This window comes from Rhinopithecus roxellana, chromosome 8 (genome assembly GCF_007565055.1).
Source record: "Rhinopithecus roxellana isolate Shanxi Qingling chromosome 8, ASM756505v1, whole genome shotgun sequence".
Lineage (NCBI taxonomy): Eukaryota > Metazoa > Chordata > Mammalia > Primates > Cercopithecidae > Rhinopithecus > Rhinopithecus roxellana.
In genome coordinates, this window is record NC_044556.1 from 5,311,305 (window position 1) to 5,336,991 (window position 25,687).

At 53.5% G+C, this 25,687-nt stretch overlaps 2 protein-coding genes across 8 annotated transcripts in view; both read left to right on the forward strand.

Moving 5' to 3' along the window:
* The window catches only part of DOCK6 (dedicator of cytokinesis 6), a 63,996-nt gene extending 61,028 nt beyond the window's left edge, over nucleotides 1-2,968 (forward strand). For all 4 annotated transcript variants that reach the window (XM_030935992.1, XM_030935994.1, XM_030935995.1 and 1 more), the window contains 5 exons: nucleotides 157-393; nucleotides 1,241-1,384; nucleotides 1,471-1,577; nucleotides 1,824-1,985; nucleotides 2,724-2,968. In XM_030935992.1, the coding sequence (XP_030791852.1) occupies nucleotides 157-393; nucleotides 1,241-1,384; nucleotides 1,471-1,577; nucleotides 1,824-1,985; nucleotides 2,724-2,766 (693 nt within the window). In that variant the 3' untranslated portion in view covers nucleotides 2,767-2,968. The remainder of the gene's footprint in view (nucleotides 1-156; nucleotides 394-1,240; nucleotides 1,385-1,470; nucleotides 1,578-1,823; nucleotides 1,986-2,723) is intronic.
* A 1,866-nt stretch (nucleotides 2,969-4,834) lies between these two features.
* The window catches only part of KANK2 (KN motif and ankyrin repeat domains 2), a 35,804-nt gene continuing 14,951 nt past the window's right edge, over nucleotides 4,835-25,687 (forward strand). The window contains exons 1-6 of one of the 4 annotated variants that reach the window (XM_030935996.1): nucleotides 4,835-4,882; nucleotides 6,758-7,026; nucleotides 7,979-8,094; nucleotides 8,417-9,628; nucleotides 25,215-25,382; nucleotides 25,492-25,594. In XM_030935996.1, coding sequence (XP_030791856.1) covers nucleotides 8,058-8,094; nucleotides 8,417-9,628; nucleotides 25,215-25,382; nucleotides 25,492-25,594 — 1,520 coding nt within the window. In that variant the 5' untranslated portion in view covers nucleotides 4,835-4,882; nucleotides 6,758-7,026; nucleotides 7,979-8,057. Of the gene's footprint in view, nucleotides 4,883-5,024; nucleotides 5,105-6,757; nucleotides 7,027-7,978; nucleotides 8,095-8,416; nucleotides 9,629-25,214; nucleotides 25,383-25,491; nucleotides 25,595-25,687 lie in introns of those variants that run through there. The other 3 variants (XM_010373727.2, XM_010373728.2, XM_030935997.1) reach the window with 3 other exon arrangements.

Genomic DNA, 25,687 nt, shown 5'->3' on the forward strand with positions numbered 1-25,687 from the left:
TTCCTCAGGGGATTCCCAAACATCCAGACATAGGAAGACCTGGAAATGACAAAGTTCCCAGATCCAGGGCTGCCCAGATCCCCTCTCTCCGGCACAGGGCCTGGGCTGTGCGTGCTGCGGCTGTGGGGCCCTCCTCACACCTGACCCTGCTCCCAGGCCTACATCCAGATCACGTATGTGGAACCGTACTTTGATACCTACGAGCTCAAGGACCGGGTGACCTACTTCGACCGCAACTATGGGCTTCGCACATTCCTGTTCTGCACGCCCTTCACGCCGGATGGGCGCGCACACGGGGAGCTGCCTGAGCAACACAAGCGTAAGACGCTGCTTAGCACCGACCACGCCTTCCCCTACATCAAGACTCGCATCCGTGTGTGCCACAGGGAGGAGGTGGGTGGGGACCCTGGGCCTGGAGGGGTGGGGAGGTGAGGGGACAACAGACCCTGGGAGGGGAGGGGAGGAAAGGGGAGGGGAAGACACAGGGACCCAGACCCAAGGTGGCCCATGGATCTCAGACACAGAGAGGAGTGGCACAGGGACCCTAGACCAGGTCCCCAGGGAGGGGAGGGGAGGAGACTAGACCCAGGGAGATCTGGGAGGCAAGATACAGGGACCCCAGACCCAGTGTGGCCCAGAGATTCCAGACCCAGAAAGAGGAGGCAGAGGGAGCCCAGATCTAGGAAGGCCCAGGGAGGAGAGGTGTGGCCCAGGAAGAGACCCAGGTACCCCAGAACTGGGCTGAGAAGATATGGAGACCCCGAATTCCAATCTCTAAACTGAAACCTCTACCTCCAGACCCAGGAGGACCCAGGGATTCTAGACTCACAAAGGGGAGGCACAGGGACTCCAAATCTAAGAAGGCCCAGGGAGGAGACGCCAAGGGATCCCAGACCCAGAGAGGAGAGGTGTGGACACGCTAGACCCAGAAATTGGCTCATGTACCCCAGAACCAGGTTGGGGACCCCAAACTCCAACTTCCAGTCTCAAACCTCTACCTCCAGACCCAAGGAAGTCTGAAGACCCCAGATGTAAAGCCACTAAACCCCAGGGCACCAGACCCAGCAGACCCAAGGCTGGACCCCCCCCGAGTCAGATCCAGGAAGGACCCCAGATTCTGGTCATTGCCTGGGTTCTTGGACCCCTCTTGCTCCCAGTGGGGTCTGAGCTGCCCCCGACTGGCTTCGATCAGGACCTCCTCAGGCCCCAGCGAGTGCACACCCCTCCCCTCACCCCATAGACGGTGCTGACACCGGTGGAGGTGGCTATCGAGGACATGCAGAAGAAAACACGGGAGCTGGCCTTTGCCACTGAGCAGGACCCACCAGATGCTAAGATGCTACAGATGGTGCTTCAGGGCTCCGTGGGGCCCACCGTGAACCAGGCACGGCTGGTGGAAGGGGGATGCAGGCCACACGGGGGACTCCAGGTGCCATGCAGGCTGGCTCACCAGTCCCTCTCACCCCACAGGGTCCCCTGGAGGTGGCCCAAGTGTTTTTAGCAGAGATCCCGGAAGACCCCAAGCTCTTCCGGCATCACAACAAATTGCGGCTCTGCTTCAAGGACTTCTGCAAGAAGTAGGCGCAAAACCCCCCAGGAGGGGTCTCGTGCCTGCCTAACCTGCACAGACCTGCTCTCTGCCCACCTGATCTCTGCATGGCTCCCCCATCTGCCCGATTCCCATTAAGTCCACTCTCCCAACCTGACCTCCTATTGCGGGTCTTTCTGCAGGCCTGGCCCCGCCTAACGGATGCCCCCACCCCTAGTCTTGCTTTCAGTCCTATGTGCAAGTCACTTAGCATCTCCCACCCTCTGGCCCTCAGATGTGAGGATGCGCTGCGGAAAAATAAGGCCCTGATTGGGCCGGACCAGAAGGAGTACCACCGCGAGCTAGAGCGCAACTACTGCCGCCTGCGGGAGGCTCTGCAGCCCCTGCTTACCCAGCGCCTGCCCCAGCTGCTGGCGCCCACCCCACCTGGCCTCAGGTGCCTGACCTGCTGCCCCCATCCTAGAGACTACAGAGGGAATGCAGAGGCAGACCAGGACAGATACAGGATAGGGGCTATTGTACACATACACAGCAACATGTTTCCTGTCCTGGTAGCTTGGACTTTGTTCGACTTTGTTTTGTTCCTGGTTTTTTTTTTTTGAGAGAGTCTCCGTCTGTCGCCCAGGCTGGAGTGCAGTGGTACAATCTCAGCTCACTGCAACCTCCACCTCCCAGATTCAAGTGATTCTCCTGCCTCAGCCTCCTGAGTAGCTGGGATTACAGGCATCCGCCACCACACCTGGCTAATTTTTTGTATTTTTAGTAGAGACAGGGTTTCACCATGTTGACCAGGCTGGTCTCGAACTCCTGACCTCAGGTGATCCACCCGCTTTGCCCTCCTAAAGTGCTGGGATTATAGCATGAGCTGCTTCAACTTTGCATAAGCGTCTGAATAAGTCATCCAGATGTACAAAGGCAGGGCAGGCTCTGAGCCGTCATTTCCCAGATACATGAATTCATCTTTCTGAGCCTCAGTTTCTACATCTGTAAAATGGGGATGATTCATACCTTCCGTGGTGGACTACAAGAGAGAATCTGAGAATCCCACAGCAGGATCAGGGACAGGAGAGACCCCAGAAGGATCCTCGGAGGAAGAGGATGAGGATGTGGGCTGGGAGGTCTATGGAGTTGGGGGCCCCATGGCCATGCTGACCCACCCTCATTCTTTTCCCAGGAACTCCTTGAACAGAGCAAGTTTCCGAAAGGCAGACCTCTGAGCCCACAAGGACCAAAGCTGCACCTAGAGGAACCAGCAGCCGGGCCTCAGCTGTCTGTGCTACGAGGGGAGTCTCCCCTGGTGCCCACTGGGCCATGGGGTGACCACATTGTACTTGGTGCTGGGCCCTTTGCCTCTGTGTCCCCATCTGTACGCACTGATGCTTCCTCCCTTTTTTAATTTAAAATGGTTTTTATAAGCAACCTGTGCCATGTAGAGCAGTCACTAGGGGCTGGGTCACATGCTCATGACATGCTCACAGTCCACTGCCCCACATCCACACATCCCTGCATCACCAGTGGAGACACCAAGAACATACTGGGTGCCAGGGACAGCGTGGTGACAACAGACACAAATTCCTGCCCTTGTGGAGCTGACATTCTAGCAGGGAAGGCAACACACAAATAATGTCACATGCCTACGGGGAATAATAATACCTGGTTCGTGTTTGTTTGTTTTTAACAGACAGGCTCTCTCAGTCCCCCCAGGCTGGAATGCAGTGTCACAATCATAGCTCACTGCAGCCTCAAACTCTGTGGCTCAAGCCTCCTGAGTAGCAGGGATTATAGGCACATGCCATTATGCCTGGCTTTTCTTTTTTTTTTCATACGGAGTTTCGCCCTGTCACCCAGTCTGCAGTGCAGTGGCGCAATCTCGGTTCACGGCAACCTCCACCTCCCAGATTCAAGTTATTCTCGTACCTCAGCCTCCCGAGTAGCTGGGATTATATATGTGCACCACCATGCCTGGATAGTTTTTGTATTTTTTGTTGTTGTTGTTGTTGTTGTTGTTTGTTTTTTCTTTTTTGAGAAGGAGTCTCGCTCTGTCGCCCAGGCTGGAGTGCAGTGGCCGGATCTCAGCTCACTGCAAGCTCCGCCTCCCGGGTTTAGGCCATTCTCCTGCCTCAGCCTCCCAAGTAGCTGGGACGACGGGTGCCCACCACCTCACCTGGCTAGTTTTTTGTATTTTTTTAGTAGAGACGGGGTTTCACCGTGTTAGCCAGGATGGTCTCGATCTCCTGACCTCGTGATCCGCCCGTCTCGGCCTCCCAAAGTGCTGGGATTACAGGCTTGAGCCACCGCGCCCGGCCTAGTTTTTGTATTTTTAATAGAGACGGGGTTTCACCATGTTGGCCAGACTGGTCTTGAACTCCTGACCTCAGGTGATCCACCTGCCTCAGCCTCCCAAAGTGCTGGGATTACAGGTGTGAGCCATTTCTTGGCCCCAGGTGGTTTTTTTTAATTTTGTTTTTTGTAGACATGGGGCCTTGTCATATTGCCAAAGCTGGTCTCCAACTCCTTGGCTCAAATAATCCGCCCACCTTGGCCTCCCAAAGTGCTGCGATTACAGGCATGAGCCACTGCGCCTGGCCTAATTTTTTTTCACTTAAAATTTTTTTTTGTAGAGACAGGGTCTTGCTACGTTGCCCAGGCTGGTCTCGAACTCCTGAGCTCAAGCAGTCCTCCTGCCTCGGCCTCCCTAAGTGCTGAGATTACAGGTGTGAGCCACCTCACCGGCCTAATAATATTTATTAAGCCCTTGCTGAGTGGCTGGCTGTGTACTAAAGGGCTCCCAGAAAGATCTCTGCAAAAGTTGGACACTCCATTTATGAGACTTTTTAACCCGAGGGACCTCCTTCCTAATGGTTAGGCCCCACCCCAACGGTTACTGAAACTTCTCAACACTCCTATCAGGTAGCTAACATGATCATCACCATTTTACAGATGGGCAAACTGAGGCACAGAGCAGCAAGCTTGGTGGGTCTGGGATGGGAGTCCAGGTCTGGCTGGCTCCGGCGCCCAGGCCTGTGCAGCCTCCCCTCTCGCGCGGCGGTCACGCCACCGTGTGCCAGGCTTGCGCTGGGCCGCGTCCAGCCCTGGGCCTCCTGGGGGAAGGGTGACCTCCCGCCGCCGCGCCCCCCCGCGCGCCCTCCCGGAGCTGGGCCCCGGCCAGCTCCACCCCCTCCCGCCGCCGAGCCGTTCCGCCCCCCGCAGCGGCCCAGGGACAGCCGGCGGTAGGGGGAGGCCGGCGGTGGGGGGACCCTGCTTTAGGGACTTAGGGAGGAAGGAAGGACGAGGCCGGACACCCCGCCGCGCACACACACACCTGCTGTCCAGGTGAGATCCAGTCTCCAACCAGCGTCTCTGCATCCCCACCCCCCACCGCGGCCTGGGCGCCCGGGCGGCGGGAGGGGGCGGGGCCGACTGGAGGGGCGGGGCCAGCAGAAGGGGGCGTAGTGCGGGCGGAGCCACCTCCGAGGGCCGGGCGCCCAGGCGGCGGCGCGCTCGAGGACGCTCGGGCGGCGGGACGCAGGGAAGGCAGCGGCCGGAGCGCGCAAGGCGAGTGGGACCTGGGGCTGGGTAGGGGTTCAAGTCCGGTTCGGGGATCGAGTGTGCACCGCCCCCACACCTACTACCCTACCCCCCCGCCTCCAACCCCGGGACACGACCTCGCTGGTCTCAACGAGCCGCTGCCTCCAACTCCACCTTCTGTGCCCAAACTTTCCAGACTTGGAGTGTCTCTGTTCCCGCGTCCCTGCTCCCTCCCTGTCTATGACCCCATACCCCCATCGATTCCTCCCAGTACCCCCATCGATTCCTCGTGCCCGGCCCGTCTCCCCTGTCCTGGCTCCCCTCTGCCCCCTCTCCCCTGTTTCTGTCCCCCTTTCTTCCTCTGCTCCCCGCCCGGCTCTGCCCCCTCCCCGCACTGTCCCCCCCTCACCCTCCTCCGCGGCCATGCCCCAGGCGGCGGGAAGGCGGCCGGGCGTCCGGCCGGGCTGGGCCTGGGCTTGGCGGCTGGGCCGGCGTGGGGAGCGGCAGCTGTTTGCCATTAGCCGGGGATCCCACAGGCCCCGCCCCCTCCCTGCACGGGGCGGGGTCCTTCTCGTCCCCCACTCCGAGTTTAGGGCGGAAAGACCCCCCCCCGCCCCCGCCACCTCCAAGATGTGCAGGCCGGTCTTGGGTGGTGGGTTGGGGAGACCCGCGCCCCTTCGCTGAGCTCCCTACCTGTCCCCTCTTGTAGGCTGCAGTCTCTCCGTCTGTGTCTTATCCTGTCGCCCCTTCTCCACTTCCCAGGGGTCCCATAGCGAGAGAAGGGTTTCAGCCACAGTCATCCATCTCCCCCACCACACCCCCTCATCTCCTTTCTCTTCCTCTTACTCGGGAGTCGCTGGTCCTGATCGAGGGTGGTCAGATGACTGAGGACCCTCAGACCTCAGTCTCCATTATCTGGGAAACGGGTAGAGAGATCTGGTGTGGAGTCTGGGGGTGGTGACTTGGTGGACATTGGCAGGATCCACCAGGCTTAGGTTCACGTTCAGGCCCAGCTACTTCCCCGTGGCCCCAAGGATCCTAGGCAAGCCACTGTACCTTTCTGTGCCCTCTGCATCCCCTGTCTGTGAAACGGGATGATAACTGCCCATCTTATGGAATTGTCACAACAATTAAAAGAGTTGATGTTAGGCTGGGTGCGGTGGCTCATGCCTGTAATCCCAGCACTTTGGGAGGCTGAGGCGGGCGGATCATCTGAGGTCAGGAGTTTGAGACCAGCCTGACCAACATGGAGGAAACCCCATCTCTACCAAAAATACAAAATTAGCCAGATATGGTGGTGCATGCCTGTAATCCCAGCTACTCAGGAGGCTGAGGCAGGAGAATCGCTTGAACCTGGGAGCCGGAGGTTGCGGTGAGCAAACATCATGCCATTGCACTCCAGCCTGGGCAACAAGAGCAAAACTCCGTCTCAGGAAGAAAAAAAAAAAGAGTTGGTATTATTATTACTGTTACTATACTCTTTGCCTGGCAGCACACTCACTCCCCTGCCCCCCTCTCCCCCTGACTATTCCAATCCTGCTCTACTCCTGCTTGCTGCCTGTATCTCCATCTCTCTTTGGTGGCCAGAAAATATTTTCAATCAGCTTCCTGTTGCTCAGGGGCGAGTCTCCAGGCAAATGGAAAACCAAATTTCCTGCAATTGGTGACCATGTATTCCAGGTGTTGAAAGACAGAGAAGCGAAGACAGAAACGTGGAAAGACAGAGAGAAAGACACGGAGAGAGACGCAGGACAGAGAGGTGGAGAGAGACACAGAGAGACAGAGACGTGGAGAGAGACACAGAGAGACAGAGACGTGGAGAGACACAGAGAGACTTGGAGAGAGACAAAGCAAGACAGGACGGGAGAACAAGGACAAGCTCAGGTGCCCCGGAGCCCCAGCCCTGCCTTCATGCCCAGCAGGTGCCCTACCTGGCCCATCCTCCCAAGGTACCTGCTGCCCCCGCACTCAAAGGCCAGAAAGGATTAACTGATGGTGGGATGGGCTGGGGCCTCTGCAGCATGATGGCTGGAGGTCAGATAACAAAAAGGACCGGCCAAGTTCAGATGGGTTATACTGGGGACAAAAGAGCCCTGGCCAGCCTCCAGGGCTGAGGGGGGTTTAATGAGAGGCTCTGATTGTCCCTCCCTTTTGCAGCCTCTAGGCGCCCCGTCTTACTTCCTCCCCTCCACCCCCAGGACTTCCTGGGCCTCCACCCAGCCCTCTATCCCTACTGCGCCCCTAAGCCTGGACACATCCTAGGCGGGCAGGAAGTTCTGTGTAGCCCGGCAGTGAAATTGTTTATTTTTAGAGAAAATTGTTTCCATAAAGGGGAAAGGCTTCACTCCTAGCTGCCTCCCCAACTTTCCCTACCCCTTCCCCCCGACCTAGTCCAGGCCTGACCCAGCTCTCAGCTTTGGGGTCACTGGGGGTCCCCTTCGCCATACTTTGCTTCTCTTTGTTCCCCTCCATCTCTGTCTCCTCAGATCCTTGCAGGAAGACGAGGTTCCCGTCTTCCCCAACCCCTTAGCGCCTCAACCCCCATCCTTCCCTGTGGCCAGCTCCAGGCCTGGGCTGAGGGGAGGGGGTGCAGGAAGGGTGGGGCCTGTTGGGCTTGGGGCCCCCCAGCCCCAGAGCTATGTGGAGGCCGGGCTGTGGGAACAGCTGGAGCCTGTCCAGGGGCTGGACAGATGTTCATGCAGGCAGTGAGGTTTGGTTTCTTTGTTCCAGACCTGCGGTGTGGGGGGGAGCCCTTCCACAGCCAGGCCGGGTGTGCGTCTATGAGTGGGTCCCAGACCTGGGTGGGGGGTTGGGTGAGCCAGCTGTGGAGGGGACTGGCCCCATCTCCTTCCCTCCCCCTACAGACTCCTAACTCCTGGCGCCATGGTTCCCTTTCCCCAGGTAAGCCTCAGTCAGTGCTGCAGGCAGTCTGACTCGTAGTCCCTCAAGTGACTTCCAAGGAGCATCTGCAGACAAGAAGATGGCCCAAGTCCTGCACGTGCCTGCCCCCTTCCCAGGTCAGGGGACTCAGGGAAGAGGGCCCTGCCCTGGGGAGCTTCAGTTCTGGAGGCCTGAGGGGCCGGGGACTCTGCCCTGGGGACTTTGAGGGTGGGACACAGCCCAACAATTAGAGGTCTGAGGCAGGAGGCAGAGTCCTGCCCCGGGTGTCTGATGGGGAGGCACAGCCCTGCACTGGGAGGGTCTGAGAGCAGACGTGGTTGAGTACCAGCTGGGCTCCCATCTCTTGGGCAAATAAACCCCAACTCTCCCCAGGCATGTCTTCACCCTGAGTATGGGGATAAGAGGATTCAAAGGTCCTGGTGTTTCTCCCACCCCCAGGGACCCCTGGCCCGGCCTCCCCGCCTGCCTTCCCTGCCAAGGACCCCGATCCACCCTACTCTGTGGAGACCCCCTATGGCTACCGCCTGGACCTGGACTTCCTCAAATACGTGGACGACATCGAGAAGGGCCACACGCTGCGACGCGTGGCAGTGCAGCGCCGCCCCCGCCTGAGCTCGCTGCCTCGTGGCCCTGGCTCCTGGTGGACGTCCACTGAGTCGCTGTGCTCCAATGCCAGTGGGGACAGCCGCCACTCAGCCTATTCCTACTGCGGCCGTGGCTTCTATCCTCAGTATGGTGCTCTGGAGACCCGCAGTGGCTTCAATCCGCGGGTGGAGCGCACACTGCTGGACGCCCGTCGCCGTCTCGAGGACCAGGCGGCCACACCCGCCGGCCTGGGCTCCCTGACCCCCAGTGCGGCCGGCTCGACAGCCTCCCTGGTGGGTGTGGGGTTGCCACCCCCGACGCCACGGAGTTCAGGACTGTCCACGCCGGTGCCTCCCAGTGCCGGGCACCTGGCCCACGTGCGAGAGCAGATGGCGGGTGCCCTGCGGAAGCTACGGCAGCTGGAGGAGCAGGTGAAGCTGATCCCCGTGCTCCAGGTGAAGCTCTCGGTGCTCCAGGAGGAAAAGCGGCAGCTCACAGTGCAACTTAAGAGCCAGAAGTTCCTGGGCCACCCCACAGCGGGCCGGGGCCGCAGCGAGCTCTGCCTGGACCTCCCCGATCCCCCAGAGGACCCAGTGGCACTTGAGACCCGGAGTGTGGGCACCTGGGTCCGAGAACGGGACTTGGGCATGCCCGATGGGGAGGCTGCCCTCACCGCCAAGGTCGCTGTGCTGGAGACCCAGCTCAAGAAGGCACTGCAGGACCTGCAGGCAGCTCAGGCCCGGCAAGCTGACCCCCAGCCCCAGGCCTGGCCACCGCCAGACAGCCCGGTTCGCGTGGATACCGTCCGGGTGGTAGAAGGGCCACGGGAGGTGGAGGTGGTGGCCAGCACAGCCGCTGGCACCCCTGCACAGCGGGCCCAGAGCCTGGAGCCTTACGGGGCAGGGCTGAGGGCCCTGGCAATGCCTGGTGGGCCTGAGAGCCCACCTGTGTTCCGCAGCCAGGAGGTGGTGGAGACGATGTGCCCAGTGCCCGCTGTGGCTACCAGCAACGTCCATATGGTGAAGAAGATTAGCATCACAGAGCGCAGCTGTGATGGAATGGCAGGTAAGCGGTCGCAGGCGGGGAGAATGGCTGGGGGTAGGGGGGCCCTCTTTCTTCCCATGGCTCATCCTGAACCCTCAGAATGCCAGGATCCAGGCGGGGTGCTGTGGCACATGCCTGTAATCCCAGCACTTTGGGAGGCTGAGGCAGGCCTCTTGAGGTCAGGAGTTCAAGACCAGCCTGGCCAATGTGGTGAAACCTCATCTCTACTAAAAATACAAAAATTAGCCAGGTGTGGTGGCACGCACCTGAAACCTCAGCTACTCAGGAGGCTGAGGCAGGAGAATCGCTTGAACCAGGGAAGCAGAGGTTGCAGTGCCTGTAGACCCAGCTACTTGGAAGCTAAGGCGGGAGCATTACTTGAGCCTAGGAGGTCAAGGCTGCAGTGAGCCATGATTGCACCACTGCACTCCAGCTTGGGCAACAGAGCGAGACTCTATCTCTTAATAACAACAACAAGAGATTTGTGCACCTGGATCCAGCCATGCCTGAAGCTGTCATCAGTTACATAACAACACATTTCCTTTTCACTGCTTAAACTGGTCCAAGATTGATTCCTGCCACTTACTGAATAAACAGGGAGGACTTCTGCCTGGTAAACCAACAGCCTTGGGGAACTTTCCCCCAAATACCTCCCGCTTTCTGGATACTGACAAAGTGTCAGTCACCTAATTTCTCTGCATGGTTGCTACAGCCCTGAGGTTGGCTGCACAATTCTCCCCCTTTTGTGGATGACAAGACAGAGACTCTCTAAGAGTTGGAGTGATGTGTCTGGTGGAAGAAAATTAACGAGTGCCTCGTTAATTTTTTTTTATTTTTTGTAGAGACAAAGTCTCATTATGTTGCCCAGGCTGGTCTCAAACTTCTGGGCTCAAGTGATCCTCCTGTCTTGGCCCCCCAGAGTGCAGGGATTACAAGCATGAGCCACCATGCTGGCCTCAGTGCTCAGGTATCATCAGGAATCTAACTTGATGCCTTTCTTTTTTTGTTTACCCTGGGAGCTTCTCTTTCAGGCAGGCAAGGGAAGGTGACCTCACTGCTCCAGGCATCTGTCTGTTCCGTTTAGTGGAGAGGGAGCTCCTTAGTCCAAAGAGCACCAGTAAAAATCCCAGAGGGGGCCCTCATTGGCTGGCCTGGGTCATGTGCCCATTGCTGAGCCAATCACAGTGCAGTGTCCCTGTCTGCCTAGCCATGGACACTGGGGGTAGGGGAGCCCCTCCCAAGCCCTGTGGCCTTTGAGGGAGGAAGGGGGTGCTTCCCAGAGGAAGTACTGAGTCCTGATGCCAGGAAAGGGGATGCTGGCTGTGCAGAATGTCAGCTGCTGGGTTGTCCTGAGGTCCCTGGGAGAAGCCACCCAAATGATTCATAATAATGACAGCTGGGCCGGGCGCGGTGGCTCATGCCTGTAATCCCACACTTTGGGAGGCCGAGGCAGGCGGATGGCTTGAGGCCAGGAGTTCAAGACCAGCCTGGCCAACACAGTGAAACCCTGTCTCTACTAAAAATAACAAAAATCAGCCGGGCATGGTGGCACGCACCTGTAGTCCCTGCTACTCCGGAGGCTGAGGCAGGAGAATCGCTTGAACCTGGGAGGCGGAGATTGCAGTAAGCCAAGATCACACCACTGCCCTCCAGCCTGGGCAACAGAGTGCAACTGTATCTCAAAATAATAATAATAATGACAGCTGGCCAGGCACGGTGGCTCATGCCTGTAATCGCAGTACTTTGGGAGGCAGAGGCAGGCAGATCACTTGAGGCCAGGAGTTCAAGACCACCCTGGCCAACATGGTGAAACCCTGTCTCTACTAAAAATACAAAAATTAGCCGGGCGTGTTGGCGGGTGCCTGTAATCCCAGCTACTTCGGAGACTGAAGCACAAGAATCGCTTGAACCTGGGAGCCAGAGGTTGCAGTGAGCTGAGATCATGCCACTGCACTCCAGCCTGGGCAACAGAGTGAAACTGTGTCTCAAAAATAATAATAATCATAATGATAATGACAGTTGTTCTTCTTGAAACATAGTCGGGGAGGCTCTGCCAGGTGGGTTCAAACTCATGCCGTGTGATACTGGGTGAGCAACTCTCTAGCCCTAAACATCTCTATCTGTGAAGTGGCGTGGTAATGCTCTCCGTCTCTAGAGAGGTGGAGAATTTATGAATTAATGCACACGGTTAAGTACTGGTTGCGGCTTCTGCTGATAATGTTCTGGTCAGCCCTGTTTATACCTGGGGAAACTGAGGCTTGAGGAGATTCATTTGTCCTGTGTCACACAGCCAGGAAGTGGCTCAACTGAGCCAGTATCTAAACCCGGGACATCAAGCCTATAATCCTAGCACTTTGGGAGGCTGAGGTGGGTGGATCACCTGAGCTCAGGGGTTCAAGACCAGCCTGGCCAATATGGTGAAACCCCGTCACTACTAAAAATACAGAAATAAGCTGCGCATGGTGGCACACTCCTATAGTCCTAGCTACTCGGGAGGTTAAGGGAGGAGAATTGCTTGAACCTAGGAGGCGGAGGTTGCATTGAGCCAACATCACGCCACTGCACTCCAGCCTGGATGATAGTGAGACTCTATCTCAAAAAACAGAAAAAGAAAAAAAGTAAAAATAAATAAACCCAGGACAGCTTGAATCTGCCACAGAGCTCAAAGGTAGGGCCCAAGTTCTCATCCCAGCCTCGGATATCAGGTGGCCAGAGCCCCTACTGACAGACCAGAGGGCACAGACTGGAGGGCAGGGACCCAGCTGTGTTTTCTCGCTGGCCCATGTTGTTCCTGTTTAGCTCTGGACACCACCCACCTGTTCTATGTCTATCCCAAACACCCAACCCTGAGGTTCTGGCCCCCTGCCAGAGGCCCCGCCTGGCTCAGCCTCGGAATCTCTGAGAGGCAACCACCATTCCAGACGTGCCTCCCAGAGCAGCTGGGAGGCCTTCTGCCTGCAGGACAAACAGACATAGCGATGTCCACCTTCTTTGCATGCAAGCTGCTGCCCTGAAAGTTCTTCCTGGAGTCTCATTTTATTCCCTTTTGCTGCAGGCAGCCCCAGTCTCTGCCTTGCTTGGGCTGAGCTGGAATGTCTTAATTCATTTCCATATCTTCCTTTTTTTTTTTTTTTTTTTTTTTGACGGAGTCTTGTTCTGTCGCCCAGGCTGGAGTGCAGCGATGCAATCTCGGCTCACTGCAACCTCAGCCTCCCGAGTAGCTGGGATTACAGGCGGGCACCACCATAACTGACTAATTTTTGTATTTTTAGTAGAGATGGGGTTTCACCATGTTGGTCAAGCTGGTCTCAAACTCTTGACCTCAGGTGATCCAACTGACTCGGCCTTTGAGCATGATTTAATCTCTCTGTGCCTCAGTTCCCTCATTTGCAAATTGGGGGTCCTGACGGCACAGTATCTCTGGAATAATGTGAGGCTTTAATATGTCAGTTTGGCCGGGCGCAGTGGCTTATGCCTATAATCCTAGAGCTTTGGGAGGCCAAGGCAGGAGGATTGCTTGAGGCCAGTGCGTCGAGGCTACGGTGAGTTGTGACCATACCACTGCACTCCAGCCTGGGCAAGACCAATCTTGTGGGCGGGAGTAGGGGGGAGAGAATCAGTTCATGTCAAGTGTTCACCATGGTACCAGGCGTGTGTTGATACTTGGCTCTATAGCCTCTTAAAGGAGCATCTTTTTATCTTTTTTTTTTTTTTTTTTTTTGAGATGGAGTCTTGCACTGCTGCCCGGGCTGGTGTGCAATGGCTCTATCTTAGCTCACTGCAACCTCCGCCTCTCGGGTTCAAAATATTTTCCTTGTCTCCGCCTCCCAAGGAGCTGGGATTACAGGCGCCCACCACCACACCCAGATAATTTTTGTGTACTTTTAGTAGAGATGGGGTTTCACTATATTGGCCAGGCTGGTCTCGAACTCCTGACCTCGTGATCTGCCGGCCTCGGCCTCCCAGAGTGCTGGGATTACAGGCGTGAGCCACCACACCCGGCCTCCAAGGAGCCTCTTTGAACAAAGACGTGAAAGAAAATAAGTCACCAAAAGAGGTGGAAAAAATAATGGTCCAGGGAGGAGCACAGCAGGGACAAAGGCCCTGAGATAAGCAGAGGCTCGGGCTTATCAAGGGGCTGAACAAACTGGAATGAGCTACTGCGCCCAGCCTAAATTAAAAAAAGGCAAACAAACTTATTTTGGGCCAGGCGCAGTGGCTCACGCCTGTAATCCCTGCACTTTGGGAGGCCGAGGTGGGCAGATCACCTGAGGTCAGGAGCTCAAGACCAGCCTGGACAACATGGCGAAACCCCGTCTCTACTAAAAATATAAAAATTAGCCAGGCGTGGTGGCGCACACCTGTAATCCTAGCTACTTGGGAAGCTGAGAAAGGAGGATCGCTTGAACCGGGGAGGTGGAAATTGCAGTGAACTGAGATCGCATCACTGCACTCCAGCCTGGATGACAGAGTGAGACTGAGACTCCATCTCAAAAAAAAAAAAAATTCTGTTTTGGCCTTCAGGAGTCCAAAACTGAGTTCATCTCATTCCTTAGCTCCTGGCAACCATCCACGTTAGCCTGTGCAGACCACTTCTCTTGTATTATTATTTTTTCACCTTCAACCTCCACCTTCACCCTTCAATGCTAAAGGTCAGTAAATATTTTCACTTTGGCGGGTCATACAGTCTCTATTGCATTGATTCAACTCTACCTCAGTTCTTTTTTCCTCCCCACTTTATTTTTATTCCTTTTATCCTTTTTGTTGAGATGAGGTCTCACTATGTTGCCCAGGCTGGCTTCAAACTCGGGAACTGAAGTGATCCTTCCACGTCAGCCTCCTGAGTAACTGGGATTACAGGCGTGTGCCACTATGCCCAACTTTTTCTGGTTTTACTGACGTATATTTAATATGCCCAAAAAATGCACATATTTAATGTATACGTTTTTGAGTTTGGTACCTCAGTGCCTTCATTTTGCAGTTGCAAAAGCAACCATAGACAATATGGAAATGAACGAACATGGCCGCATTCCAATAAAACTTTATTTACAGACCCTGAAATTTCTATTTCACATACTTTTCATGAGTCCCAAATTAAATTCTTCTTTCCCATCCATTTAAAAATGTAAAAACAGCACCCACAGGCTGAAGCTCACCACCCTCCGCTCTCCACCATCAGTGCCACCCCCACCCCATCTAATACCATTCCTTACAATCCACCTTCCAGAAACTTATTTAGACATGTGAGTGTCCTTGAAAAATATGCCTTGTGCGTGCTTCATTTCCTTAAATGGTGGTGTGCTTCAGAAAAACAAAAATCTCTTTCTGTTTCTTATTTTTTCCTCTCCTTACGCTATTTTTGAACTCTCCACACTGATGTTTGTAAATCTAGTTTGTCACTTTTTATTTTCCTTTTTTCTTCCTTTTTTTTTTTGAGACGGAATCTCACTCTGTCGCCCAGGGTGGAGTGCAGTGGCGTGATCTCTGCTCACTGCAACTTCCGCCTCCCAGGTTCGAGCAATTCTCCTGCCTCAGCCTCCCAACTAGCTGGGATTATAGATGTGTATCACCACGCCTGGCTAATTTTTATATTTTTAGTAGAGACAGGGTTTTCACCACGTTGGCCAGGCTGGTCTCGAACTCCTGACTTCATGATCTGCCCGCCTTGGCCTCCCAAAGTTCTGGGATTACAGGCGTGAGCCACTGCACCCACCTACCCTCTTCTCTAATCCCCCCCACAGTAGGTATCTGGTTACTTCTAATTTCCGGCCACCACAAACGATGCTGGAGTCATCGTCACACATCCCCTTCTGTGGGACTGCCCATTCCTAGAGGATTTGCAACTTCACTCCAAGTCCTGTCTGATCCTTTCCAAAAAAGGCTCTCCCTGTCTGCATTCCTAACACCGTGCTCCAGTACAAGGTGTCCATTTTCTCATATCCTCACCAACATACGGCTTTATCTGTCTTTCTAATTTTTCTTCCTTTTTTTTTTTTTTTTTTTTTTTGAGACGGAGTCTCGCTCTGTCGCCCAGGCTGGAGTGCAGTGGCTGGATCTCAGCTCACTGCAAGCTCCGCCTCCCGGGTTCACGCCATTCTCCTGCCTCAGCCTCCGGAGTAGCTGGGACTACAGGCGCCCGCCACCTCGCCCGGCTAGTTTTTTGTATTTTTTAGTAGAGACGGGGTTTCACCATGTTAGCCAGGATGGTCTCGATTTCCCGACCTCGTGATCCGCCCATCTCGGCCTCCCAAAGTGCTGGGATTACAGGCTTAAGCCACCGTGCCCGGCCGTTTTTTGTATTTTCTAGTAGAGACGGGGTTTCACCGTGTTAACCAGGATGGTCTCGATCTCCTGACCTCGTGATCCGCCCGTCTTGGCCTCCCAAAGTGCTGGGATTACAGGCTTCAGCCACCGCGCCCGGCCGTCCTTTTTTTTTTTGAGACAGAGTTTTCACTCTTGCTGCTCAGGCTGGAGTGCAATGGCGCGATCTCGGCTCACTGCATCCTCCATCTCCCGGGTTCAAACGATTCTCCGGCCTCGGCCTCCTGAGTATCTGGGATTACAGGCATGCGCCACCATGCCCAGCTAATTTTGTATTTTTAGTAGAGACGGGTTTCTCCACGTTGGTCAGGCTGGTCTCCAACTCCCGACCTCAGTTGATCTGCCTGCCTTGGCCTCCCAAAGTGCTGGAATTAACAGGCGTGAGCCACCGTGCCTGGCCTCTTCTTTCTTTCTTTTTCTTTTTCTTTTTTGAGACGGAGTCTCGCTCTGTTGCCCAGGCTGGAGTACAGTGGCCGGATCTCAGCTCACTGCAAGCTCCGCCCCCCGGGTTTACGCCATTCTCCTGCCTCAGCCTCCCAAGTAGCTGGGACTACAGGCGCCCGCCACATCGCCCAGCTAGGTTTTGTATTTTTTAGTAGAGACGGGGTTTCACCATATTAGCCAGGATGGTCTCAATCTCCTGACCTCGTGATCCGCCCGTCTCGGCCTCCCAAAGTGCTGGGATTACAGGCTTGAGCCACCGCGCCCGGCTCAAGCGATTCTTATGCTTCAGCATCTCTAGTAGCTGGGATTACAGGCATGCCACGACGCCTGGCTGATTTTTGTATTTTTAGTAGAGACGGGGTTTCACCATGTTGGGCAGGCTGGTCTCAAACTCCCGACCTCAGGTGATCTGCAACCTCAGGTGATCCATCCACTTCGGCCTCCCAAAGTGCTGGGATTACAGGTGTGATCTACCACGCCCGGCCCTATCTTTCTAAATTTTTTATCCATCTGATAGCTGCTACATAATGGTATCTCCTCATTGTTTTGTTTTTTGAGACAGGGTCTCATTGTGTCACCCAGGCTGGAGTGCAGTGGCACGGTCACAGTTCACTGCAGCCTCAACTTCTCGGGCTCACGTGATCCTTCTACCTCAGCCTCCCGAGTAGCTAGGACTAAAGGCATGTGCCACCACATTCAGGTAATTTTTTGTAGAGATGGGGTCTTGCTCTGTTGCTCAGGTTGGTCTCGAATTCCAGGGCTGAAGTGATCCATCTCAGCCTCCCAAAGTCCTGGGATTGTAGATGCGAGCCTCGGAATTCAGCCCTCCTTATTGTTTTCATTGGCATAGCTCTGATAGGCAGTGAGAGATATGGCTTCTCTGTGTGTGCCTAATAAGGTTCCTCTGTAAGTCAATTACTTGTAGCCTTTCTCCATTTTTTCTCTGAGCAGTTTTTAGAAGTTCCTGGTATCTTCCAGAGTCAAAACTGGCAAACTACAGCCTATGGGCCAGATACAGCCCGAAATCTGTTTTTCTACAACCCACAGCTAAGAATGATTTTTTTACGTTTTTTTTTTTTAATGTTTGAATGATTTAAAAAGTATATTTTGGGCCAAGTACAGTGGCTCATGCCTGTAATCCCAGCACTTTGGGAGGCCGAGGCCAAAGGATCACTTTAGGCCAGGAGTTTGAGACCAGCCTGGGCAATATAGTGACACCACTCTCTACAAAAAAAGTAAAAAAATTAGTTTGGCATGGTGACCTGCAGCTGTAGGCCCAGCTACTCGGGAGGGTGAGGCAGAAGGATTCCTTGAGCCCAGGAATTTTATGGTTGTGGACATGGGGTTCCACCATGTTGCCCAGGCTGGTTTCAAACTCCTGGGCTGAAGCGATCCACCCACCTCAGCCTCCTAAAGTGCTGGGATTACAGGCATGAGCCACCATGCCCAGCAAGCGCAGGATTTTGAGGCTGCAGCAAGCTATGATTGGACTCGAGCCTGGGCAACAGAAGTTGCCTGAAGTAGACTAGGCATGGTGGCTCACCTGAGGTCAGGAGGTGGAGACCACCCTGGCCAACATGGTGAAACTCGTCTCTACAACAATACAAAAATTAGCCGGCCATGATGGCGGGTGCCTGTAATCCCAGCTTCTCGGAAGGCTGAGGCAAGAGAATCGCTTGAACTTGGGAGGTGGAGGTTGCAGTGAGCTGAGATCATCGCCATTGCACTCCAGCCTGGGCAATAAGAGCGACGCTTCGTTTCAAAAAAAAAAAAAGGTGCCTGAAGTCACTGCCTGCTTCTCTGTTGGGGCAGAATGGGCTTTGGGTGCTGCTCTAGTTTATTTTTTGATTTTTTCACATTAAAAAAAAAAATAGACACACAGTCTCGCCCTGTCTCAAAACAAATAATATTTCTTGACATGAACAAGATAATGTGAAATTCACGCTTATTGGATACAGCCACGCGGAAGCGTTTACATACTGTCTGTGGCTGGTTTTGTATTAGAACTATGCCACAGTTGAGCAGTTGCAACCAAGTCCTTGTGTTTGACATAACCAAAAATGTTTGCTATCTAGCCCTTCCCAGAAAGTTTGTTGACCCTGTTCTAGAAGATTATCCCTTGCCAATTTTTGCCTGTGCCAATCTCCGGCACTCCCCCACCGCACCCATGAGGATCTTAGAGGTCTTCATTTTTGTTTTTGTTTTTGTTTTTGAGACGGAGTCTTGCTCTGTCATCCAGGCTAGAGTGCCGTGGCACGATCTCAGCTCACTGCAACCTCCGCCTCCCTGGTTCAAGCAATTCTGCCTCATCCTCCCAAGTAGCTGGGATTACAGGTGCCTGCCGCCATACCCAGCTAACTTTTGTATTATCAGTAGAGACTGGGTTTCACCATGTTGGCCAGGCTGATCTCAAACTCCTGACCTCAAGTGATCCGCCCACCTTGGCCTCCCGAAGTGCTGGGATTACAGGTGTAAGCCACCGCGCCTGGCCAGTTTTCGTTTTGAATATAGTTAAAACCGTTATTATGCTTGGAGGAATTTTTTTTTTTTTTGAGACGGAGTCTCGCTGTGTCCCCCAGGCTGGAGTGCAGTGGCGTGATCTTGGCTCACCGCAAGCTCCGCCTCCAAAGTTCACACCGTTCTCCTGCCTCAGCCTCCCGAGTAGCTGGGACTACAGGCACCCGCCACCACTCCCAGCTAGTTTTTTGTATTTTTAGTAGAGACAGGGTTTCACCATGTTAGCCAGGATGGTCTCGATCTCCTGACCTCATGATCCGCCTGTCTCAGCGTCCCAAAGTGCTGGGGTTACAGGCGTGAGCCACTGCACCCGGCCCTGGAGGAATTTTTAAAAGAATCTTAACGGGGCACATTGACTCAACACCTGTAATCTCAGCACTTTGGTGGGAAAATTGCTTTGAGTCCAGGAGTTCAGGGCCAGCCTAGGCAACATAGTAAGACCCCCATCTCTACAAAAAATATAAAAATTGACCGGGCACGGTGGCTCATGCCTGTAATCCCAGCACTTTGGGAGGCCAGAGTGGGCAGATCACGAGGTCAGGAGTTCGAGACCAACCTGGCCAACATAGTGACACTCCATCTCTAATAAAAATACAAAAAAATTAGCCGGGCATGGTGGTGGGCACCTGCTACTACTCAGGAGGCTGAGGCAGGAGAATCGCTTGAACCCAGGAGGCGGAGGTTGCAGTGAGCCGAGATGGCCCCACTCCACTCCAGCCTGGGGTGACAATGCAAGACTCTGTCTCAAAAAAAGAAAAAATTAGCCAGGTATGGTGGTGCATGCCTGTAGTCCCAGCTACTCGGGAGGCTGAAGTGGGAGGATCACTTGAGCCCAGGAGTTCAAAGCTGGAGTGAGCTGTGATCATGCCGCTGCACTCCAGCCTGGACAGCAGAGTGAGACCCTGTCACTGAATGAATGAATGAATGAATGAATGGATCTTTCCCCTTCCTGAGTCCCGGATACTCTGCTACATTATTTCCCTTTAGCTTTGTAGTTGTACTTTCATCTTAATTCTTCACAATTTGTTTCTTGTGTATGGTGTGAGACAGGGATCCAGCTTGGCTCTTCTCATGTAAAGTAAGCTGCCTCTCCCAAAACCACACCACAGAATCCACCATCTCCCACTGGCTTGTGGAAACCCCCTCTGTCTTATCCTCAGTGCCCAGAGATTGGAGCCTGTGCTGGGCTGTCTTCTCTCTCCCATTGGTCCATTTGTTAATGCAAAAATGCCCTTCTGTTCTCATGGTTGTGACTTTGAAGTATGTTTAACTCTCTCACAGACCAACTACTCCATCTTTGTTCTTTTTCTGTAGAATTGTCTTAGCTCATCAATGGACTTCAGTTCTTTTGTGTGAATTTTAGTATCAGTTGGCCCCATTCCCCAGTGGGATAACAATAATAAGTATGATCAATTTTATTATTACTTGTTGTTGTTATTTTAGCATTCTGTGTCTAACCTTGAATTCCTTAGACTGGAAGGAGCCATCCCAGGTTTTGAAGTCACTGCCTACTTTTCTGTTGGGGCAAAATGGGCTTTGGTTCTGCTCTAGTTTGTTTGGATTTATTTTTTTCACTTTTTTTTTTTTTTTTTTTTTTTGAGACAGAGTCTTACTCTGTCACGCAGGCTGGAGTGCAGTGGCATAATCTCGGCTCAGTGCAATCTCTGTCTCCTGGGTTCAAGCGATTCTCTTACTTCAGCCTCCCAAGTACCTGGGACTACAGGTGCATGCCACCACGCCTGGCTAATTTTTTATATTTTTAGTAGAGATGGGTTTTAACCATGTTAGCCACGATGGTCTCAATCTCCTAACCTTGTGGTCTGCCTGCCTCAGCCTCCCAAAGTCCTGGGATTACAGTTGTGAGCCACCGCGCCTGGCTTTTTTTTTTTTTTTTTTGCTTTTATTTTTTAATATAGGGTCTAGGCCGGGCACAGTGGCTCACGCCTGTAATGCCAGCACTTTGGGAGGCTGAGGTGGGTGGATCACCTGAGGTCAGGAGTTCGAGACCAGCCTGACCCACACGGAGAAACCTCATCTCTACTAAAAATATAAAATTAGCCAGGCTTGGTGGCACATGCCTATAATCCCAGCTACTTGGGAAGGCTGAGGCAGGAGAATCGCTTGAACCTGGGAGGTGGAGGTTGTGGTGAGCCGAGATCACGCCATTGCACTCCAGCCTGGACAACAAGGCAAAATTCTGTCTCAAAAAAAAAAAAAAAAAGGGTCTCACTCCGTCACCCAGGCTGGAGTACAGCAGTGCTGTCATAGCTCAATGTAACTTCAAACTCCCGGACTCAAGCAATGCTCTCATCTCAGCCAAGTATAGAAGTATAGTCCCAAGTAGTTAGGACTATAGGCACACTCCACCACACCTGGCTAATTTTTTAATTGTAGAAATAGAGTCTTGCTCTGTTGCTCAGGCTGGTCTTGAACTCCTGGCCTCAAGCGATCCTCCTGCCTCAGCCTCTCAAATTTTTTCACCATTTAAAATATTGTGGTAACATAGATAAAACATAAAATTTACCATCTGGCCAGGCGTGGTGGCTGACGCCTGTAATCCCAGCACTTTGGGAGGCTGAGGTGGGCGGATCACCAGAGGTCAGGAGTTCGAGACCAGCCTGGCCAACATGGCAAAACCCCGTCTCTACTAAAAATACAAATTAGCCAGGCGTGGTGGCACATGCCTGTAATCCCAGCTACTCATGAGGCTGAGGCAGAAGAATTGCTTGAATCCAGGAGGTGGAGGATGCAGTGAGTCGAGATTACATCACTGCACTCCAACCTGGACGACAAAGCAAGACTCCATCTAAAAAAAAAAAAAAAAATTTAACCATCTTATCCATTTTTGAGTATATAATTCGATGGCATTAAGTACATTTGCATCGTTTGTTTGTGTGTGTTTTTTCTTGTGTTTGTTAGGGACAGGATCTCCCTATGTTGCCCAAACTGGTCTCACACTCCTGGGCTCAAGTGATCCTCCCCCCTCAGCCTCCCAAAGTCCTGAGATTATAGTGTGAACCACTGTGTCCAGCCCATTCACACTACTGCACAACCATCACCACCATCCATCTTCAGAACTTTCTTATCTTTCCAAACTGAAACTCTGTCCCCATTAAACACTCACTCCCATTCTCCTTCCCCCAGCCCCTGGCACCCACCGTTCTATTTTCTGTCTGTTTAAATCTGACAACTCTAGGGTCGGGCGCAGTGGTTCACACCTGTAACCCCAGCACTTTTGTAGTCCGAGGCAGATGGATCACTTGAGGTCAGGAGTTCGAGATCACCCTGGCCAACATGGTGAAACATTGTCTCTAGTAAAAACACAAAAATCAGCCAGGCATGGTGGTGAGCACCTGGAGTCCCAACTATTCAGGAGGCTGAGGCAGGAGAATCACTTGAACCCGGGAGGCAGAGGTTGCAATGAGCCGAGGTTGCACCACTGCAGTCCAGCCTGGATGATGGAGCAAGACTGTATCAAATAATAATAATAATAATAATAAATCTTGGCAACTCTAGGGACCTCCTGTGAATGGAATCAGGCAATGGTTTTGTCCCTTTTGCATCTGGCTTCTTTCACTTAGCATAACATTGCTCCACCTCATTTTTTGGCTCTCCCAGGATTTTTTTTTTTGGAGACAGAGTCCCACTCTATCCCCCAGGCTGGTGTACAGTGGCATGATCTCGGCTCACTGCAGCCTCCGCCTCCCAGGTTCAAGCGATTCTTCTGCCTCAGCCTCCCAAGTAGCTGGGATTGCAAATGTCCACCACCATGCCCGGCTAATTTTTGTATTTTTAGTAGAGATGGGGTTTTGCCGTGTTTGCCACGCTGGTCTCTTAACTCCTGACTTCAAGTGATCCACCCGCCTCAGCCTCCCAAAGTGCTGGGATTACAAGCGTGAGCTACCGCGCCCGGCCTCTCCCAGGATTTCAAGTTAGGCGCCCTGCACTTTGGGCAGAGATTGACATTGTGAATCTGTCTCCTGGCCACGCAGTATGTTTGTTTATTTCATGTGAATTTATTGCCAAGTTTAAAAAGAAAAATCAAGAGACTGACATAGCAACTGGTGTTTGCTCTTGCTCGGTTCCCCACGCATGAGTTGAAGCCCTGGCTCTGGCATGGTTTTTATGTTTTCTGTGGTCTGAGCTGGCCACACCCTGGTCTGGGGATGCTGTTGGCCATGCTGATGACCGAGTGTCTCATGCAACCAGCCCTGTCTATGTTACTCTTTGCCTGTGTCCAGCATTTGGTCACCGTTCTGTACTAAAGTTGAATGTTGCCTGTGGGCCTCATTAAGTCACTGTAGATGGCAAAAAAAATTTAAGGCTGGGCATAGTGGCTCACGCCTATAATCCCAGCTATGCAAGAGGCTGAGGTGGGAGGATCCCTTGAGCTCTGGAGTTCAAGAGCAGCCTGGATAATATAACAAGACCCTGTCACAAAGAAAAAAAAAAAAAAAAAACTAACAACCTCTTTATCCATTAAAGGGAATTCACATTAATTGGTCTTCAGAGTTGGCGCCCTGGGGGACAGGAAGGGGAAGCCCTGAGGAAATGCTGACAGAGAAGGCACGCATAGGCTGGGCCGTGCTGCTCAGCCTGTAATCCCAGCACTTTGGAAGGCAGATCACTTGAGCTCAGGAGTTCAAGACCAGCCTGGGCAACATAGTGAAACCCCATCTCTACAAAAATTACAGAAAATTAGCCGGACACAGTGGCATGTGCCTTTACTGCCTGCCACTCAGGGGGCTGAGGCAGGAGAATCGCTTGAACCCCGGAGGCACAGGTTACAGTGAGCCGAGATCGCATCACTGCATTCAAGCTTGGGTGAAGGGAGTGAAACCCTGTCTTAAAAAGCAGCCTGGGGGGACCTGAGTGGATTCCAAGACATTGGTGGCTACATGAAAAGGAAACTGGACTTTTATTCCACGCTGTTGGCTGGCAGTCCAGGACCTCAGCGTCCAGGAAGTCACCTTTGTCCTCAGACCAACCTGGGTGGGTGTTTTGTTGTCTTTTGTTTTGTTTCGTTTTTTTAGTCAGGATGTGTTTTTTTTTTAATTTTTTTGTTTCTTTCCTTTTTTTTTTTTTTTTTGAGGCGGAGTCTCGCTCTGTCGCCCAGGCTGGAGTGCAGTGGCCGGATCTCAGCTCACTGCAAACTCCGCCTCCCGGGTTCACGCCATTCTCCTGCCTCAGCCTCCCGAGTAGCTGGGACTACAGGCGCCCGCCACCTCGCCCGGCCGTTTTTTGTATTTTTTTAGTAGAGACGGGGTTTCACCGTGTTAGCCAGGATGGTCTCGATCTCCTGACCTCGTGATCCGCCCGTCTCGGCCTCCCAAAGTGCTGGGATTACAGGCTTGAGCCACCGCGCCCGGCCTTTTTTTTTTTTATTTTCAAGACGGAGTCTCGCTCTGTCACCCAGGCTGGAGTGCAGTGGTGTGATCTCGGCTCACTGCAACCTCTGCCTCCCTGGTTCAAGCAATTCTCCTGCCTCAGCCTCCCTAGTAGCTGGGATTACAGTCATCCCCACCCCACCATGCCCAGTTAATTTTTGTATTTTTAGTAGAGATGGGGTTTCACCATGTTGGCCAGGCTGGTCTTGAACTCCTGACCTCGTGATCTGCCTGCCTCAGCCTCCCAGAGTGCTGGGATTACAGGCGTGAGCCACCGGGTCCGGCAGCGAAAACGTGTTTTTATCTGATTTATTTTATTTTATTTTATTTTTTAAGAGGCAGGGTCTTGCTCTGTTCCCCAGGCTGGAGTGCAATGGCATGATTTCTGCTCACTGCAACCTCCGCCTCCTAGGTTCAAGCAATTCTCCTGATTCAGCCTCCTGAGTAGCTAGAATGACAGGTGTGCACCACCACGCCCGGCTAGAGACAGGGTTTCACCACGTTAGCCAGGCTGGTCTCGAACTTCTGATCTCAGGTGATCCGCCCGCCTCAGCCTCCCAGAGTGCTGGGATTACAGGCGTGAGCCACCGTGCCTGGCCGAACCTTATTTTTAGAGATCACTCAGGCTCGAGCCAGGAATATAGGACCACAGGGTTGTCACTTGTCTCTGACTAGCTGCTGGGCAGGCACCAAACAGGTTGGAACTGCATTCTGCCACCTGCTCAAGGGGTGATCTTGGCAGCTCTGCGCCTCAGTTTCCTCATCTGTAATAATCCGACTTCCCTTCGAGGGCAAGGAAGACTGGATGTGGTAACACAAAAATCAGCCCTGTCACAGCTCCTGGCCCAGGGTGTATGACCCACAGGGCAGGAGCTATCAGGCTGTGGTGGTTTGGCTTTTATGACCAAGAGCAGACACCTCATTTCCTGCCCCTCCAGGCCTCCCACAAGTTCCTGCCGAATCGTCCTCGTCACCCCCGGGGTCCAAGGTAGCCTCCCTTACACAGCCTGAGAAGACCACAGGCCGAGAGCCTGCCCAGGACACCACCCACAGGGAGCCCACCAGGCAAGCAGCCTCCCGAGAGACCGAGGAGGCCGGGGGCGCCGGTAAGTAAGTGGTGGGTGGCTGCCAGGAGGGATGGGGCACCCAGATGGCACCCCCTCGGAGTCTGGTCCTGAAGGCGTCTCACAACACCTCCTCTGTTCTCCCCTCCAGGCGGGCCTCCAGCAGGCGTGCGATCTATCATGAAACGGAAAGAGGAGATTGCAGACCCCACAGCCCACCGGAGGAGCCTCCAGTTCGTGGGGGTCAACGGCGGGTGAGAGGAGAAGACCCCCTAACCCACACTTCCTGCCCCTCCTCCATTCATCCATGCATGAGAGCCTCCTAATTTCCTCATTCCAAGCCCCTT